Source organism: Belonocnema kinseyi, chromosome 9, assembly GCF_010883055.1.
Source record: "Belonocnema kinseyi isolate 2016_QV_RU_SX_M_011 chromosome 9, B_treatae_v1, whole genome shotgun sequence".
In the NCBI taxonomy this organism is placed as follows: domain Eukaryota; kingdom Metazoa; phylum Arthropoda; class Insecta; order Hymenoptera; family Cynipidae; genus Belonocnema; species Belonocnema kinseyi.
Genome location: NC_046665.1, coordinates 71,306,801 through 71,327,694, shown reverse-complemented (window position 1 = coordinate 71,327,694; position 20,894 = coordinate 71,306,801). Strand labels below are relative to the sequence as shown.

At 30.8% G+C, this 20,894-nt stretch overlaps 1 protein-coding gene across 1 annotated transcript in view; it reads right to left on the bottom strand.

The window, feature by feature from the left end:
• Positions 1 to 20,894, bottom strand: part of LOC117180200 (neural cell adhesion molecule 2-like) — a 302,748-nt gene that overhangs the window by 111,074 nt on the left and 170,780 nt on the right. Inside the window, exons 2-3 of the mRNA XM_033372581.1 lie at positions 18,061 to 18,190; positions 1,404 to 1,615 (exon numbers count right to left, since the gene is read on the bottom strand). Of these exons, the coding sequence (XP_033228472.1) occupies positions 1,404 to 1,615; positions 18,061 to 18,190 (342 nt within the window). The remainder of the gene's footprint in view (positions 1 to 1,403; positions 1,616 to 18,060; positions 18,191 to 20,894) is intronic.

Below are 20,894 nucleotides of genomic sequence, written 5' to 3'. Positions count from 1 at the left end.
AAAACGTTTTAAAAGTTGGAAAACCAACTTAAAGAATGTAAAAATGATTTAGAACTCCAAATTGATTACATGGCACTTCAAAATTCCCCCCTCTTCATAATTTTCCCGAAAAACTACCCTTCCATGTGAGCGTATACAGCGGAACATATATATGTATGAAAAAAGCATACAAAATAATACAATTTAGAAAACGCTGTTAGTCGATATTTTTGGATGTTTTTTTGCTCTTTGGTAATATATAATACGTTACCAAAAACTAACGCTAAGCCATACATACCCTCCCCTCGTCATCATAAACGTTTTAAAAGTTGGAAAACCACCCTGAACAATGTAAAAATGATTTAGAACTCCAATTGATTATATCTTCCAGCGGAAGATGTTCTGTTGCATACGTTCACGTGGAAGGATAGTTTTGGGAATATTATAATGAGAGGGAAATTCTTAACTGTCATGTGATTAATTTGGAGTTCTAAATAATTTTTACATTGCTTAAGGCGGTTTTTCAACTTTTAAAACGTTTTTGAGTAAGCGGGGAGGGTATGTATGACTTAGGAGTAGTTTTTGGGTAAAGTATTATATATTATCGGAGAGCAAAAAAAGAGAAAAAAATCAACTAATAGTTTCTTCTAAGTTGATTATTTTTAATGCTTTTTTCATACATATTAATGTTCTGCTGCATACGTTCACGTGGAAGGGTAGTTTTGGGGAAATTATACAGAGAGCGAATTTTGAAGTGTCATGTGATTAATTTGGAGCTCTAAAACATGTTTACATTGTTGAAGGTAGTTTTCCCATTTTGGTAACGTTTTTGAGCACAGGGGGTAGTTGTGTTAGACTTAGGGGTAGCTATTTTGGGAAATGTAATATGTATCATAATAAAGCAAAAAAAAGCAAAAAAATCTCCATTTATCGTTTATCGCATCATAGTCATTTTTAGTGAATATTCGTAGGTGGGGGGCGCTGAGTGGATGTCCTGCTAGCGCCGCCACCCTTTTCTCCGAAGCTTACAGGGCAAAGACAATTTTTTTTAGCATAAAATTAGCAAAAAAAAAGCAAAAAAATATGGCGTATTCCATTTTATAATTTGCCTTCGTGGCGGCGCTGAGTGGAAGGACCTCCTTAGAAATGTCATACACCTTTTTCTAATGTTTAATAAAATGATTGCATGAAATCGGTATAAAACTAGGTGTAATTCTAATTGAAAAATGAAGAGTAAAGTCCTCGAAAAACCATTGAATCTTTTTGCAGTGTCAGTCGCTTTTCATACTAGTCTATTTGAAGTGACATCTTTTATCTGGCTGATCTCTTTTTTTTAGTATCCTCTTTTTCAAACGACCTCATCTACTTTCCTTCGAGGGCAAAACAAAGGTGCATTTATCGCGTTTTCTATTACAGGAGCTTACCGATTACAGTTAGATTTATCTTCTGATTCCGAGTGGGCGAGTTCTCGAAGTCAACTCGACATCGATAAGTCCCCTCGTCTTTCACTTCCAACCGATCGATACTGAGATGAGCCATTTTCGACGCAGTGACGAAGTAAGCTCTGGGACCCAATGCCATAGGTGATGACCATAAGCGAGCGTTGCTAAAAGCGCGCCCACCGCGGACGTCGAAGCTGAAAAATGAGCAGAGATGAGTGATACTTTTCTGAATAATCATAAAGTTTTTAAAAATCGAATGATATTAGGTCGTCATGAAAATTTAACTTATGAAAAAAACATTGAACGAGTTCAGGGTACCTACTCAACCGGTGATTTTAAATTCCCGGTTTTCTCCAGGAGAATTGATTATTTTTACTGGTAAATTTAAACGAGTTTCAAAGACTTGAATGATTTCAAGCGATTTTTTAAACTTTCAATATATTTCTATATATTTCAAGGGTATTACGATACAATGAGAAAAATGGTTTAGCTGTTTCTGCTAATCGTTTAGCTGAATTTCGTCTTCTAAGATAATATAGCTGTTTCCCCTAAATTTTTAGCTATTTTAGCTAAATTTACAATATAGAAATTATCTAGCTAACTTATCTAGATTATTTCTAGATGGCAAAATTTATCTGAAACCGCTGGATATTTAGCTAGCACAGCTATGTTTTCTTAGAAGTCGAAATTCAGCTAAACGTTTGGCTGGAGCACCTAAGTCAATTTTTCAATTTAGATTCTTTCAGGTGCTTAGGAGCAAAATGGTCAGGGGAAAAAAGAAACGTCCTCAAAATACAAATAATGTTTATAAAAAAAATAAGAATGAATAAATTAGTGTTGATACAGCTCTAAGTATCCATAAAAAAAGTCAGAAGAATGTCATACGTTTTGAAAAAAATATTGTCCAAAATCGACCTTTTTAATAACCAGGTAAGTGTCATGATAATTTTGGTATACCCTAAATAACATCAAATATATCAGTGGAACACCTAAAATATGTTAAGAGGGTCACAAGAGACAAATTAAACTTTTTTTAATTATTATGAACAATCGAAAAAATTATTTTGTCATAAAATCATTAAAAGCTTATAGTCTTAGTCTAATAGATAATTTTATCAAAAAAGAAGTTCTAAATTGCTTAAACAATGTATTTCACCATTATTGCATTGGATCATTTGTAGACCTATTATATATAAACAATTACATAGTAAAGAATTTATATTCGTAATATATATATATAAACAATTTAGAGGACAAACAAATAGCCCAATTTAGAAAGTTTATATATTTTTTACGTATAACCGAATAGCGCTAACAGCTTCTCAATACCACGCGTAATTAAAGAATTTTTTTTCAACAAAAATGGTTTGAACAATTTGAAAATCAAATTTTTATCACCAAAAAGTGTCGTAGAATTGTAGAGAATTATTAAGCCTGTACGTACCAATACGTCTTTTTGCAAAAGTGGCACTTACTTTTGAAATTGAAATTATAATTCTCGGTTGGAACAGGGAGAATTTGAACAGGGATTTTTTCTCGACTTTTTTTTCGAAATCAGAATTGAAATCACTTCTGAAAATTGCCGTTGCATGCTAAGAATTTTTTGTTTCAAATGAAATTATAATTCTTAACGAAAATTTCCTGCCTCAAAGTCTAAATTATAATTCTTCACGGAAATTCCAGCTCCCAAATTCTAAATTACAATTCTTTACGGGGATTCTTTATTTCAATTCGGAATTATATTTGCTCACAATATATTTGATATGATTCAGAAATATAGTAACTCCCCTCTTCAAACAGCTGGAAGAAGAAAGTTTAAAATTTTCACGAATTCTAAGTTGGGCCAGGATTTTTTAAATTCCCTTCTTCTAAATCAGAATTGAAATAATTTCCCAAAATTCTCGTCCTATGTCAAAAATGTTATGTTTTAAAGTAAAAATAATTACTCTAAACGAAGATTCTTATGCTAAACGTAATCTAAAACTTCATTTTAAATTGTTCAATAATATTCCTTTTTCTATCAAAAAATAATTATTTCTTGTTAAAAAACATCCTACTTCAAAGTAGAAATTTTAAATCTTTGTAGTAATTGCCTGTCTCAGAGTCCAAATTATAATTCATTACAGGAATTCCATCTCCATAATGTTGAAATTATATTTCTTTACTGAAGTTAAATGTCCCAACTTATAATTATAAATCTTTTTAAAAATGCACTGTTCCGGGTCAGAAATATAATTTTTTGGAGAATTCCATATTTCAAACTAAAATTAGAATTTTTCTACAAATTCCCTGTTTTAATTCAGAATTAGAGCAAAAAAATATATTGAATAACTTTTAGTTTGCATTTTAATACATTCGAGAGAAAACCACGGTCAATAAATAAAATTCCCGGTTATTTCTCAGTTTTTTCCGGACAAAAAAATTCTTATTCATTTGCTGGTTTTAATAATTTCCCAGTGATTTAGACACCCTGGAATTCTGCTTAATTTAAAATCCGAGGGATTTCACTACTCCTGGCAATAGCAATAACAAACAGCGAGATTTAGAAAAATTACCTTCAAAGCTAATTAATTGTTTATGAAGTCCATAGGTAAGATTTCAATTATTTATGAGAAGAGAAATATTTTCAGCCGTTCAGGATAATATAATAAATGGAGTTATAAACTTTCTCATATATCTCGTAAATCCGGAAAAATATAGAACAATACTTCGCAGAAATAAGTAGATTTGAAAATTTGCATTACCACTATTGGATAATAAATTCGCGATGAAGGAGTCTTGAAACTACAGAAATAATCCAGCACACTGCTCTTGGAACGTGGAATCGTCCCAATGCAGACGTTACGAGCGTCCATCGCCGGAAGAGGACGACGATTATATTTTGACTGAAAAGGGGATCTGCCTAGACGCCTGGGGAGCTATCTTTGTGTTTGATTACATATGAAGCATCCTCAACGTTAACGACGTTATGTTCTAAAAAGATCTCTTTGCTGATGTGTCAATAATTGGCTGACTTAAAATGGTTAATTCTACTAAATGCCGTCTTCTTGAAAAATATTTAGTAGGCATACTGTAAAATATTTCTACTACTTGAAATGCAAACTGTCTGACTACTGTATTTGTAGTAGCTGACCATACAAATCTCAAAATCACGGAGAATAGAGAAAGATCTTTTCGCCGCTCTTTTAATAATTGGCTGACTTAAATTGACTTAAATTATTAGTTGTTTGATAAAAATAAGTTATGAGGTATTTCCAAATTTATCGACTCCGTAAATTTCTCATTTTCTTGAGACATAATAAGACGCATTCAATATTTAAATAAAACAAAACCAAGGAAATTCTAATGATAATTTTGTCGAATACAAGAATTCTTCTTATTAAATAAACTTTAATTTAGAATACTTTTTTCAAAACTAGTTTCATATTCCTTTTCCCTGAATAAATACAAATTATATTCAAAGACGATGTCAAGATACATTTTTTTTAGAATCTTTAAAAAGTTACTTTGACAAAAACTTCCAAATGCACTTTTTACATTTTAATTACATTAAAAGTGATTGAAAAAATGTATATTCTTTGAATCGCATTTAGGAATTAAATTTGGCTTCAAAGATTCCTTCAATGAGTTTCAAAGGCTATTCGAAAATTAGTTTTGTGTTAAGTATTGATTTTTAAAAATATTTAGTTGAATATTTACTTGACCATTGTACATATGAATGATTAGGAATCATAAGGCGCTAACCCTCATTCGGAACATTGTTCAGGAAAAATAAAGACTGTTCACTGAGTACGTCTTGGGATAATCTGTTAATGAAATTTGTTATTTTATTAAAAATAGTAAAATTCAATTTTTTCACTTACTGAAAAAGCTTGACAAGTAGATTTAAAAATTTGTTGGGGTGATCTTCCATGGTTCTCGACCATTCAAATAATAGAACTTAGTTCGTGATCACGATTTTTAATTCGTTGAAGAGAAAAATGATAATTTCAGATTTAATCTTTATCGTTAACGCGACTTCCTTTGTCCCCAAAAAGATTCTCTACAATAAATAAAATTTGTGAGAGATTCATTAAATCAAAAGTTTTACACAAGTTAATCTTAGAAATAGTAATAGAATTATATAAAAATCTTCTTGATTATACAAGAATTAAAAAATAAATGTACAAGAAAACTAAGTCGGATGCCATAAACGGTTCCGCTGTCCGACAAATCCCGCCTATTTCCGTGTACCCAATCAGAACACTCTACAGGATACCAACCTAGCTTACGACACAGCGTTATTGGTGTGGCTACGTAGTAAACATATCACTTTCAAATAATTATACCGAACTTTAGAGTATTTCTACTACTTGACATCCAAACTGTCGGACTTCATAGTATGCTTGGAACTATACTTGGAACATATAATCAGTATTTCTGACCAGGGTGGTCGCTTGAATAACATAAAAAATTCCCGGTCATCTCCCGGTTTTTCCAGGTTCAGAAACTTTTTTTCCGGTCAATAAAATTTAAAAATTAGAACTCTGAAGCTGAAAATCTTTTCATTTAAAGTAGTTGTTCCTGATTGGTTATTTTTTAGAAAGCTTCGCTTCTGTCACTTAGCATACTAAGCCACAAATACCCTAAAGTTGATCATTAATTCTACAGAACACTCGCTGAAGACACTGGCAGTTGATGCAACTATAAATATTCAATTAATACAACAAAATATTTTAAATTTGATAAAAGCCCTTAATTATGAATATATTATTACAAAGTTATTTTAAAATTGAAAATAGTTTACGAAGCTTCAATCAGGCATTTAAATGCTGTTAACTACATTAAGACTTTCCTAATTCCAATTGACAAAATTTAATTTTTAACATTAAAATCGGGTAATTCTTTAATTTTGAACCGATTCAGAACCGCCTGTTAAAATCAATTATTATTTATTTGTTAATCCTTATTTTACAGTTCAATTTTACAAATCAATTTTATTTTATATTCACATTTGATCAACTAAAACGGTTGAAATCCAAAATAGACCATTTTTAAGTGAAAGGTTTTCGAAATACGCACTGTAAACTGAATGATATCATAATTGAAAAGGATGCAACTTCAACTGATTAATTAAAAAAACTGTGGAAATGAAACTCAGAGAAAATTTTTTTTCTACAAATTTTTTAAATTCCTGTTCAAAAAATAAATTCTCTATCATTTGCCATAAATTAGCACTAAATCAGCACTAAATTATGGCATAGTGCCCACATCAATATGACAATGTTGTAATACCAGCTTCCGGGACCTTAATAAAGAAGTGAATAACTAAAATAAAAAAATATATATATAAACAAACATAAAAATTAAATAAAATTTGGAAGATAGAGCGAGGAGGTTTGGCTGTCTCTTTTCTTTTTTCTTCCTATTTTTTACTTCTTTATATAACTGTCTCTAATAATGAGCTGATTACGCTGTTGTTCGGGAAGACACTTCTCTTATTTTAACTCATTTTGGGCAAATATGTTACACAAATTGACTTTCTTAGGTCTATGCAGTTTACACAGGGCAGAAATGAGGGGGACTTAGATTTAGGAAAGGAGAAATTAAAAATAATTTTTAAGTAGGTCCCAGATATCACTCAGTCCTTTCAAAGTATAAAATTACACATGGTCATCACCAGCACTCAAATGCCATTAAAATCCTTTATAATGATAGAAATCAGAAAAAGGAGATAATTCATGGAGACGGTATTTATAAAGAGAGAAGGTAACAATGCTATTAATTCAAAAAGAGACCTCTTAAGATACGATAAAGTATGGGGTAGAGATATTAATTGGTAAAAGTAACTTTCTTTTAGTTGATGGTAAAAAAACTATTTTATAGAACAATCATTTTCTCACTAGAAGCATTGATTACATTAGACTTTATTAACTTTTGATTAATATTAATAGAAATATTTTCTTTTTGGGTGTCCTAATTCTGCATAACCTCAGTTTTTCCAATAAATGATCTGTGATGAGGTCATTGGTTATTTTAGTTTCTAATGAGCAGAAAAGTGAGGTACTTCAGACGTCAGTTTTTTAATTATAAATCTTTTTTATGCTCATTTTACATAAAATTATTCATCATAAAATATATTTCTTTTCAATCTTGAAAAAAAATATATTTCTTAAATATTGATTTTTGGGTACATACTTTTTTTGCAATTTTGTTACACAACTTTACTTGTTTTAGGTTCATATTCTTCAAAATATTCTCCTTACATTCATTAAAAATAAAACAAGATCTCTTTGCCGCACTGTCAGTAATTAGTATGTCAAGACTTGGTTGCCTTAAATGGACTTTTACTACTGTATACAAGTTTGTCTGCTTGATAATTACTTATAATACCTAACACCTTGTTGTTTGGCTATATATTGCATATACCTACTACACACCATAAAGTATTTCTGACATTACAGCATGTCTACTAATTGACCATCCTTATATGTGTCGCAATCGCGGATAGTAAAATTAGACATCTTCACCACTGTGTAAGTACTTGGCTGACATAAATTGGCTTGTTCTACTACATTAAAGTTACATCTAGTTGAAAATTACTTATTATTACTTAAAACCCACGTATAAATGCACAAATGCCAATTGCAACTAAGTGTGCCTGACTTGAAATATATTTCTACTACTTAGCATCTCAACTGTCCGATTATGTAGTATTTACACCACTTGGAAATAAAAATAATTATGTCTGGATTTAAATGATGTCTACTACTTGAGATTTCACATGTATCAATCAAGGAGAATAAGCAACATGACCCTAAGGTCAATATGTTTAATATGTTTTTTTAGCGCTTAGCAGAAAGTTTTCTACTATAAAATAATTATTATTTAATATATGGTGAAATTATTTGGTGAATTTCAGAATATTTCGGAATTATAAAATAATATATGCATAATACGAGGGATACTTTAGAACATATAAAAACCTTATATAATATTCTAAAAACATCTATAAGATTTTATAAGATTTAAGGTTACTCTAGAAGGTTGAAAACCTTCTAGAATTTGTATAGAGCTTTAGAAATAAAAAATATTTCATATAATTTTTAATCATTCCGAAAAATTACAGAACCTTACAGAGCATTCCAAAATAGGTAAGGTACAGATGCACTTAGACGCATCGGAGACGTGTGTGCCCGCGCACGTGTTTGGTGGAGAGTAGTTAATATCGACGCGATAGTGTCGAATTACTATTACAAAAGTCCACAACTTGTTGTGGCGTAAGCCGGAGGAAATTTGCAACTTGCAAAAAGACAAGATGAAACGCCCATTGGGCAAAACAAAAATCCCGAACTTAATACGGTGAAAATAATCTTTATCCTGACCCTAAAGCCTAAATGAGCATCCGAAATTATAAACGATTATAAGAAAAATATTCAAGAAACTACTATAACGTCCTCCAGAATGTATAGATTTTTCTATATAAATAATGCTTTAATATTCTAAATAATATTATAGAAAATTAAAGAATGCAGGACATTGTAGCATAGTCTAGAAAATTCCAAAGCATTATTAGCTACAGGTTCGAAATTATAGTAAGTATAGCTAAACGTCCAATCAACGTATGGCAGGGTTCGATATCTGTAAATTATAGATAAAGTATATAAATTATATTTGAAGTATAGGAAAAGCATGGAAGATGATGGGATATATGAAGTACCTAAAAATAGAGGTCCAGAATCATGATTTTCACAATATCAAAAATATTTTGTTTCAACTTTTGAAATAATTAAAATGTCAATTGTAACATAATTTTTTCATCCTAATTTTATAAAAAGTTTAATGTGAAATATTTGGTTTAAGTAAAAATTTGATTAGATCTTGTTATGTTAAACCTAGACGGACCTCCTAGTATTTTTTACCCTCACTAGATCCTTGGGGTATTAAATGTCCCCTATTTGGATTCTCTGTGCACATTCTTTTCCTTTCATCGGAATAGGTTGTTTATATACACCATTCGCTTCGTTTTTTTTAATCCGAAGAGAATTATGTATATAACATTTCCTTTTGATAAAGCTAAAGTGTTGAAAAATATGTTTAAACAACTGAAAATCGCGAAAAATCCTGAAATTTACATTTTTTTGCAAAAATTATGTCATTTCTCTTTTAATTATTAAGAAATTTTTAACGGAATTTTGAAGGGCACGAATTGCACTGTGAGGTGGTGAAGGTTACGATTAGGTTTCTTCCAAAAAGTATATTTATTTGAACATTCGAAGTTAGAAAATTTAAAGAAATGAGAAATATCGGAAGTGCGGGCAGGATGCTTATTATTATAAATGATGTGAATATAGAAAAGGTCAACCTCTTTGTTTTCGGATGAAAAATAAGATGTTTTCATTTCAATGAAAATGAAAAATTATGAATAAATTATTTTCAATGAAGAAGAGGTTAGTAAGTTTGAATGATAGGAAAAATTCATCAGAATTAAAAAAGAAGCCTTTTTCCAAATTATTTTTATTTTAAAACTAATTCTCGAAATAAAATTGAATTAAAACAACTAAATTAAACTGAATATTGCATTAAATAAGCTCAATCAACTTCGGTGCAAAGGTTGCACAAGAGCGCCCTATGTTCGTCACACACAGGTCGGTTGCAACCTCTCTCTTTTTCCTGCGACACTACAGTCACAGCATCGGCACTTATTAGTTCGTATATTCTCGACATCTTCGACCAGACAAATAATTATTGATTTATTATTTATTAATTGATTCATTATTGGAATTTATGAGCACTGTATTAATAAAATTAAAGGAAACAACTTTACGTTGATACATATTACATTATTAGTAATATTCACATATAATTCTCATTTAAATTTAAAAAAAATCAATTCAAAACATCAAAATATCATGATATACGTCAAATAGGTTCATTTACATGAACATATGAAATTGACTTAACGTGACGAAACTCGAACGTAACGGATTCTCTGGGGGACAAATTTGCCCCAAGCGCTCAGCATTTCTTTCTCACTTGATAGACAGCGAAAAACCGATAATATTAACCACTTAACCGCAATCTAGGATAGTCGCGAAGGTGATAATGTTTTTAACAATTATTTAATTATAAACCCATCTCAATAATGGTATTATAAAGTTTACAAAAATTCTAAAATTCTAATTATATTCTTTAACTTATTTGAAATAATGCAAAAAATTCAAAATTCCATGAATTTTCCGGGTCTTATTGGTCTTGCAGCAACCTTGATTATTTCAGAATAAACTAAAAGTTCCAAACATTCCAGAATATTCTTGCATAGTAGAAAATGTTTTTTAAAATACTAGACTGCCACATAAAATAATGTACGAAATTTTAGAACATCCTGAAATGTTCCAAAATAATTTAGAGGAGTCCAGACCGTTCCATAGTTGACAAAGGATATGAAAAATAGAAGAATTCATTAAACATCAGCAATTCCAGGATTGATTTAATGCTATTCTCTATTATTTTTTTCTCTAATTTGAAAAAATCTCCGAACCCTCTAGAATATTCTAAATCATGGTATGAAATTTATAAAAAATTATAGATTATTCTACAAAATTTCAGAATTTTAAATCAGTCTAGAACTCCAGAACATTTGAAACATCGAAGATTATTCTTGATATGTTAAGAATATTTAGAAACATTCTAGAAAAGTCAAGAACACTTGATAGTTTTCAAGGATTCTTAGACTCAGATCAGGAAAGAATATTCATTCGCAGAAAAGTATAACATTGGATGGTTCCAAATTTTTGCCTTAGGGGTAGCCACAGCTCAAGAAAACACCATTTATTGAGAAAAAAACACAAAGTATAAAATAGTTATCCTTATTGTAAAAACACCAAGCATGAAATGCGGAATATTGCAAAAAACAAGACACTGGTAACAAGCAGAAATGCGCCTATACATTGCACACAAGCAGTTGGCTAAAGGCGAATGAGAATCGAAATGCGGAAGAAAAGGGTTGAGAAGTGAGAGAAGTGAGAGAAGTGAGAGAAGAGAATATAGTAGGCGGAGAGTGAGAGAGGAGTGTGGTTCTTCGCGAGCGACTAAAAGTTAAATTGCGTTCCACGATTGTAGGAGAGTTCGGATTTCCGCTCCTGACTGAGTATTCCCAAAGCTCCAGCGGGCGCGGCTGCATTGACGTTGAAATACGATTTAATTCTTCCACTTCGCACTTCCTCTTTGACCGCCTTCAGCATCTTCGTGACATAACGTGAAACCTGGGGCTTTTCAAGGGTAGGTTGGACCGCCAGAGGACAAAATTACTACCTCTTGACCCACTATGAACCACTAGTCCGAGTTTTCTGAGGAAGAGAGATTTCTCGTATCGATCTTCAGGCTTAGAAAAATCCAAGACATATTCTAGCTTCTAGGATGTGAGGATATGTCGATCGATCGAGGCTTAGGGGTCTTGAGAGTCAATTGCACGACTTTCGCTCCTAACCCGAAGCCAGTGAAGGCGAGGCTGATTTTCCAGGATTTTGCGCCGAAAGGTATTCAGTAATCCATTTCTTACGAGACGTTAAGGTTTCTCTAATATTGACAATTTCCCATCGCAGTTTGCTCAGAAAACTTTGCAGCGAGCTGGAAGTTGAAGGGAAGAGTTGCTAGAATTGAAGAATTAATAAAGGAATATACTGAATTCTTGAGAAATGTTAGCTCCAGAGTGCTTTTAAATGACATTGAAATGGTAGAGAACAAATAGAAGATTACATTTTTACGATAAACTTCAGTTATGATATATGTAAAGATATAAAACAGAAAATAAATGTTTTGATCCTACGTGCAAAAAGAAAGTATTGGTATCCGATAATTATTTATTTCGGCAGACAAATTTATTTTGGCATTTCTATAATATTTGTACTAATTTTTTTTAACAGGGGTTTGGCGCTTGAAGGGAGAGCTGTTCTTGGTTACCCACATCCTTGGCATTTTTTTAAAGTAAGAGAAACCTGTCTTTGTAAGGGGAAGAAGTTGAGGTGTTTGAATAGATAGTCGTGACAACTGAAATTTAATATGATTAAGTATTGTTATTTTTCAACTTTAATCTAATAAAATTTTGTATTGCGATATTAAATACGTATGCTTGCAAAGCTTCAAGTCGGCTGGATAAGTGGAAGTGTGTCAACACTGAAATTCAAGATTTGACTTTTTTAAACATAACCACATAGCAGTTTCAAATTGATTAGATATGTGGACGTGCGTCAAAATAAACGTGCAAGATTTGACTGTAAGAAACATACCTGAATAGCAAGTCATATAAAAACTTTTAATTAGTGCATGCTATAATAATATGTAAAAAAAGAATCATTTTCGAACCTATTCAGAGCTAGAAGATCATAAACTTTTAACAAATATTTTGTTTAAATTTGTATCCTACTCCAAGCCATATTTCTCTAAATTTCATCAAGAAAAATGAAAAAACAGGATTGTAATGCTTTCCTTATACAATTAAGATCATCAAAGATTTGGGGAATGTACTAAAAATGAAACATAAAACTCTAATAGGGTTTCCAATATATTCTTTTCAATATTTTTCAGGGTTATGTAAGTTTTTTCAAATTTTTCAATAAACAATATAAATTATTTAAACCTTTCTATAAAATAATCGAGATAATTTTCATTTCTTTTACATAAATCATTTCTGTTAGTTCTAGTTTGATTTTATCATTCTCTTTACTTAAAATTTCAATATTTTCCCAATCGATTTCATGGACTGGGAATTCTAACCAGTTTTTCGTGATTATGTTCTGATAAAAATGTATTAATAGAATATTATTAATGTTTCATTTGAGCCTGGTTCTCAATAGCCTTTTTGTATCTCCTGCATGGATCTTTTAATGATATTTACATTTTAACCTGTAAGTAACATATTTGTTCTATAATGTGTCTAGGTCATCTTTCCCAGTCTTGATGAAATTATTTAATATAAATAAAGTTTGTAGGTTCCCGCATGAAAAGGGCCCTTATTGCCGGTTCTAGTTTAGGAAATCTTCGCCTTTTTCTAAATCTATTGTGTTCTCGGTTTTAAAAAACTCCTAAAAGTAGGTATGTTTCTTCTTCGAAACAAGCATGATACGAGTTTTTTAATTCATTTTCTAATCGGTATCCAAAGTCGATTTTAAAAACACATTTTCGGCATATTTTATCGTAATTGGTTCACATTTTTAAATCAAACTAAGTTTTGCGGCTTTAGAGAATTAATATCCAGGAAGCATGTTTCTATATTATTTTTTAAATTAAAACACTGATCAACCACAAATCTCCTATGTCCTCGCTGAATGCAACATTTCATTTCTGAAGTAATTTTCAATGCTCAACACGAACTGGCACACGTGTGTTGCTATCAGGTATCGTTTAATCGATATTTGCAATTACAAAGTTCAATGAAAAATTCTTCAACCATTTTTTTAAAGACCGAAGAATGCTTTACCGTCTTAGACACTGGCCATGTCTATACGATTTTAATGCATTTTACGAATATTGTGTTTCTTTAGCGATATCTATAACGGCTTTTAAGCTGTTCTCAAAAAACTGAAACAAGAACCAAAAAATTGACTCAAATCCTAATGCACTATAATTCACGATATATTATATTTTGATATTTTAAAAAATGTGCAACCTTCTTTCTAATTTTCAAAAACTTGTGTTTAATGCTTTACTGGGTATTAGATGTTCAATTCTTAAACTTAAAACGATTAATCTTATTTCAATCGTTTCTGAATTTCATTCAGTTGTGAAATATATGATGAGCAATCACATTGTTACTGTATTACGAATATAATATAGTTCCAAAAAATAAGGTGATCCATCACATTGTTACTTGTTTATAAGGTGCATGCAGTTCTGAAACATTAGAAGATCATTCACATCGTCATTTTTTCTAAATTTCCTGCAGTTGTGTCACTTTGAGATTCTTAACTTCCAAATCGGGTCTCTCTAACTCAAATAACTTTATTTAATCAAATGTTTTTGTTCTCAATTCAACACTTCAACTCGGGAACTGACTTTTGTTTCACCTTTAAATAATTATTTCGATTGTACACAATGCTCTTCCGTTCTTTTGAAACATTCCCATTATTTTTGTTTACCTAGTTCTACATTGAAACCCTTTGATTGGAAATAAGAAGAATACTTTAATTTACAATTCTGCACTCACTTCTGAAAATAAGTACATTAAAAAATTAGATCTTAGGCTTTATTTTTAGAAATATAGCGCTATCAATTTCAATAAAGGGAGTAAGGGACACGTTACTAGATGAAATTTTTCCATATTTAATCGAAGTTATTTTGATATGAAATAAAGTGAAAATAACTCTCAAATCCAATATTATTGGAAAAATACCATTAATAAAATTCTATAATTAAGAAATTTATTCCTGAAAACAGAAACGTACAGTATTCCAGATAGATGATATCGTACACTTTTTCATTTTCACCCTCATATAATTTTCATTAAATAAATCATACTGAGCTGAAACGAGGTCATCACTCTCCCCTAAACAATTTTGATTATTTGGACCTAAAAAGAAAAAGATAAAAAATTATATTGTCCGATAAACTATATTTGTCTAAAAAAATTTTTGTCGTCATAAATATTCACATTAGGGAAGACAAAGAAACGTAGGCTTAGACTTCAGATGATAAAAAGTAAAATTCTTAAACGAGTTTTATATTCCTTTTATCGTTTCTCGGATCCTTTCAGAGAAAAAATATTAAGTAACGGTTCCGATTCCATCTGTCGTTGCAATTCGTTCGCCTTCGGAGTTTCTGAACCTCCCGTCTGGTGCAAGGACGATAAGCAGGGGATGTCCCGCAATAAATATTTTACGACGGCGCGTGCAAGGGGGTGAGTCGGCCGACTTTAAATTTAAACTTTCGCACGCCAGAGATTAAACTCTGGCTTTCGAGAAACGAAAAGGGGGGATGACTTTGTTCATGGCAATGCATCGCCTGCGCACATATCTTACACCTTATTACGTTTCTTAAATATGACCCGTTCCTCCAACGTTGTCTACAATGCCAGCCGCCATTCTATATGAAAATTTCACGGGTCGCGGAAGCGAAACGGCGGCCATTGCGAACTGAGGCTCCTCCAGGCGAAAACGGAATTCCGCGCGAAGGGATCTTATCGCACTTGGAAATTCCCAATTTTCCATTATAATCCTTCCTTAAAAAATGTGTAACATAAAAAGAATTATACGGAAATGAAAAAAGAGATTTTATTTCACTGCTAATTCGTATTCACTTTGCGCAATGAAAGCTTTCAAATATTAACAATTTTATTAGAATTGCGTCACTTTTACCCTTGTGGACAAGTTTATTGAATCTTTCGTATTTTTTTCTAATAGGTAGAGACAGAAAACAAATATTGAAAGGTTTCTTCAGTGGATAATCTTAATTGACACCTTTATGAAATAGTCTATATTATTTATATTTTATTCATTTTAATTTTAATTCCTTTCTTTTATGCTTTTTTAAGCTAAAAATGGTATCATTTTGAATGTTAGTTACACTATTACTATCTTTTCACTATCACGATTTAAATTCGAACGTGGTAATAGCTAATGCCTGAATGGTTCAGATCTTAATTATTTTAAACCTTGAAACACTTTATTTTTTTAATTTTATCTGCTTAAAACTTTTCGATTAATTTTTACATTAGAAATTTTTTTTATGCTTGACATTTTTAATAGTTTTATATGAAAGCTTGAAATATGCTTAAAGCTTGAAATCGTATGATTTGTCACATTTAAAGCATGTAAATACTTAAGGATTCAAACGTCATTTAAAAATAAAGAAAAAGTGCTTCCGAAATATTTTCAGGCTCCATCAAATTGAAAACATTTGCTTACAGAGTAATTAAACATAATTATTTAGTCTCAACAAAATTAAAATTTTAGTTCTTACATTAAGGTTAAACTGCCAACTTCTAATGACAATAATTATTGTTGTTATTATTAGCCTTATGTATATACTTTTTGCAAATCTATCTCCGCTGAAATTAGACATAATGAATTTTGTTATTTTACATTCTCTTATATTTTTATATTATTATTTTTACAAAAATTGTTAATTCAAGATGAACGAAAATTATTTTTTTTATTTTCAGAAATGAAAATTCAAAAATTTGTTACATTTGTTGAGCAAATAAACCCGATTTAAAGAAAGGTTCGCTTAAGTATTGCTTAGGTCGCTTATGCATATCCACTCTTTATTGAATTGCTTAATAGTACAACTTTTAACGTGTTAAATTTTTAAAGTACCCATATTTTAAAAATATCAATTATGAATATTTTTAAATTTATATTGCGTAATTTTGAATACTTTCTAATGATTAATTTCTTCTTGATTGAAAATTTTCTTTCTGAAAATGTTGGATTTTGAATGCTTTCTCACTTTAAAGAATTGATAATACAAATTTATTATTTCAATTTGAATATAGCTGTACAGCAATCATACAAGTTTGAATGATTATATTTTATAGGTTCAAAATTTTTAATCATTTCATTTTTAACGTGCAACATGAAAATTTTTTAATTAGGAGAAATACAGATATAAATTATTTTTAAACTGCAATCTTATTTTTTAAATGATTTCAAATTTTAATTTAAAATCAAATTCGCTTGAATTTCTTTGACCTTAAATGTTTTGAAATTTGAATTGTAAATCGTTTTCCTTAAACTTAAAGAGGGAAAAACTGGAAAGATAACATATTATTCATAACACATGTATCGAAAATTTGACTTTCGATGTCCCCGTAGCGGGTGAAAAGTTGTGTTTTCAACCCAAGACTAGAAAGTAGAAACAGGCGACTGCGAAAGTAACTTTACGCCGTAACCGGTATCGAAAGTATATACATTCTACTTTATCAGCAGTTGTCTGTAGCCATAACCCTCTTATCGAACCTCGTTTCGAGAATAGAGGCTAACTTCAGTCTCCACCTTCGATCGTGAACGATCAATGATTTCAGCGATAACTGTAGCGTGCTCGTCTCGTCACAGTTTTCAAAATAAATAACTTAAGCTTTTAATTTGTTTTGTGAATAACCTACAAACTTTTATTATTAATTTTCTTTAAAAAGAGCAATTTTTCATTTATCCAATTCAAACTTTCGCGGAACTTTGACTAGAACAGTTTGCAACCTCCCCATTGCGCTTGCGTTAGAGCAGAGCGAACAGAAAAATCAATAACTGCTTATAACCTCATCGATATCACGTCTCAATTGATAAATAGTTAACAATCAACGAAAATGTCGGTACTTTGTTCTGTGAAGCTTATAGGTAAAGTTCAAAACAATTTTTTTTACTTCTTATTGTAAGTACGGGAGTGCTAATATACTATTTAATTACTTTCCAGCGTGTCACTCTAACCTCTATCTGCCATTGTCTACGTATTTACAAACAATAACACCTTTAATGAGACGCAAAGAAGCTTCAGGCATCTGAAGTCAAATTTTCGATATATTTTTTATGAAAAATTTTATGCGCAACTCGGGGCGAGGCAACAATTACACTCGTATAATATCTACCCTCGCTTCGCTCGGGCCTTTCGCCCCTTGTTGCACAATATACTATTATTTTAATTAATTCTTCAAGAAATATGAGTATCATACCTGTAAATAGGTTCATTGCTCCCTTCTTTGTACCAGAGAACCATAACAACAACGTCACTGTGCGCCGAGTGAATGTCGCAAGGAAGCTGCGCCTTAGAACCAGCGACTCCAGTAACCGGAATTGTCGGTGCTGTAACAAAAAATATTACAAATTTACAATCTGAAAATTTATTCTTCGGCATTGTGACCACAGTTGATATTTACATTATTTAAGACTAATAACATAAGAATTGAAGCCATTTTCAAAAATACCTTTCAGGTTCTTTACGCCCCTTTTCAAAAAGGGACCGAAGTAATGTTTTTGTCAAAATGAAACTAAATACTCAAAAGGGCCTATTATATGCCCTTTACTAAATTCTGTCATAAAGAGTACATTCATACTACCTTACTTTTAAAATTTATTAAATGTATGATTATTATCTAACAGAGATATAAATAGTTTTTTTAATGCCTGCTGATGTTAGAAACCATTATCTAAAATTCAATAAAAATTGCATCAATGTGAGCAAAAATGTTTTAATAGGTTAAACCAAGGGAGCAAGCAATAATTTCATCAAATTAAAAAAAAATCAAATCAGAGAAACATTGATTAAAAAAAAGCACAAGCTAAATCATAAACTGTTATGTATTGTCAAAAACGGATATAAGTATTAGAAAAAATAACAAATTTCGTGAAGTTCCCAATGAAAGACGTTAAAAGAAGGTTGAAAATGTTTGGTATAATTACAATTTTGCTGTACATTTCAAAATTTAATTTTCGCAAGACAAAAAGTATTCAGGAAGATTTAGACAGAAGTATTCAGAAGTAAAGGCAAGTAAAAAATCTTATTCAAGTTTTCAAGATAAAGAATGAAAAGAAGAATTATACCTGTTAATGACATTGCATCATTTTATTACTACGTGTCAACAAAATACCTCAAAGAATATTATAAATAATTGATTAATATAATCAGATCGATCAGTGGCCAAGAAATAAATTTTCTTTGGGTTCATTTTCATAAATGTATAGAAACTGCAAAAAAGATCTACTAATCTAAAAAATGTTGTGTCAGCTAAATTTTAGTACGTCCTCCAGTGACTTATTTAGAGAAAAGTTTCTGAATGCAAAGTTGCTAAGTTAAAATAGAAATGTGATGATTTTGGGTTAGTATACGTCTATACGATGTTTAAATCTCTCTTTGGGCCTGAGGTATAGGGTGCTAACTTAGTATGCGAAACCGTTAAGGTAAGCCTCAGACCATGGTTAAGTCACCAACTTATAGGGAGTTTGGGGATCGACGATGTTAAACGGAGGTTTGATGTCGCCGTGGCTTGTCTGCCCGATTAGATTTACATGTAGATGGAGTTATCACGATTTAACGAGCTTTCCTTACATCTCTTCTCTTTTATCGTACTGTGGCAAAAAGCTCGATAGTACCTTTGACAGAAAAGATTCTTTTAGGACCAGAGAATAGTACCTACATGTGATAAAAAGCGTTTGACTTCACGAATGCCGTATTCTTAGAAAATTGCGCGGAAAGTTTATATGAAATTTTTTGGAAAAGAATATCAGAAAAAAAGAAAAATAAATCCTATTTATTAGATTAGTTAATAATTTTCAATGCGGTCATATTAAAGCTTTCCTGAAAAAATAGGATTTAAGTTTCTAAAGAACTTAGGGTTCTGATTGATTCACATAAACTAAAAGACAATGTAAATCATTTATAATTACTTGTTATTCAAAAATTATTTAACGAGCAGTATCACATTAAATCTGAAGGAATCAACTTGACCTGAACTAGGATAATCAAAAAAAGTTAAAGTATTTTTATTTCTTTATATTGATACATATTTTTGTATCACATGAATACCACTGCAAAAAGAGAAAACCTTCAGAATTACTACGTATTTATATTTAAATACAAAATTTCCTTCTATTATTGAAATTCTTGAAATGTGGGCGCATAAAAAGGAATATTATGTTCGTTACAGAGTTTTTTTATAAAGCCATATAGCTAGAACATTTCCAGCATTTTAATCCTAACACGAACCCTTTAGTTTAGAAATTGATTCGTCAGGGTATTTTTGTATCTGGACGTCCAAAAACCCGCTTTTCAATAAAAACGCTTCTAAATTTGCGTGGACCAAGAAGCGCGCGGGTTATACTTTTTCTTCTTACATGAAATATACCCACCATGATTTCGAAAAATGCGATTATTTCATACAATAGGATGAACCGTGAACCACTTTATGTGGGTACCCGCAATTATGTATGTTATGAGAATTTGAAAAAAGAAAACCCTTTTTAATATCCCTATTAACATTTATGGGAATGTCAAACTTAAATACTTCTTCTTATTAGCCATGATCCATAGCCTATATGCTACGTCATGAGCTTATTATCAAATCTTCAGGTAATAAAATTTTAACAAAATTCCCCTGAAAAATTAAGTTTATTGGAAGTTTAACACCGCTTAGCTCTTTCCATTTCATTTGTAATTTACTGGTGGTAAATTAGTGAAATCATTCCGCCAAAGTTGCGTCAGAAAAGATGTTGGGAAAAAACTACGACTCCGTTAGTTAGCAATAAAAATATTTTCCAGTGTTTCCTATTTTTCCTGTCAGCCTTTTTATTTCATGAATTTACTAGCAAATATGCAGATAATACAATGTTGACAAATTTACTCATGAAAAGTTTCTGTTTCATGTACGGAATTGATGATTTTGCCGTTAAAATTTTTTTAATGTTTATCGAATTGTAACCTTCAGATGTTTTGAATAAACAAAATAAATTTATTTAAATGAATAAAAAAAACTCGAAATATAGCCCCAAATTTTTCTATGTTTTAAAGGAA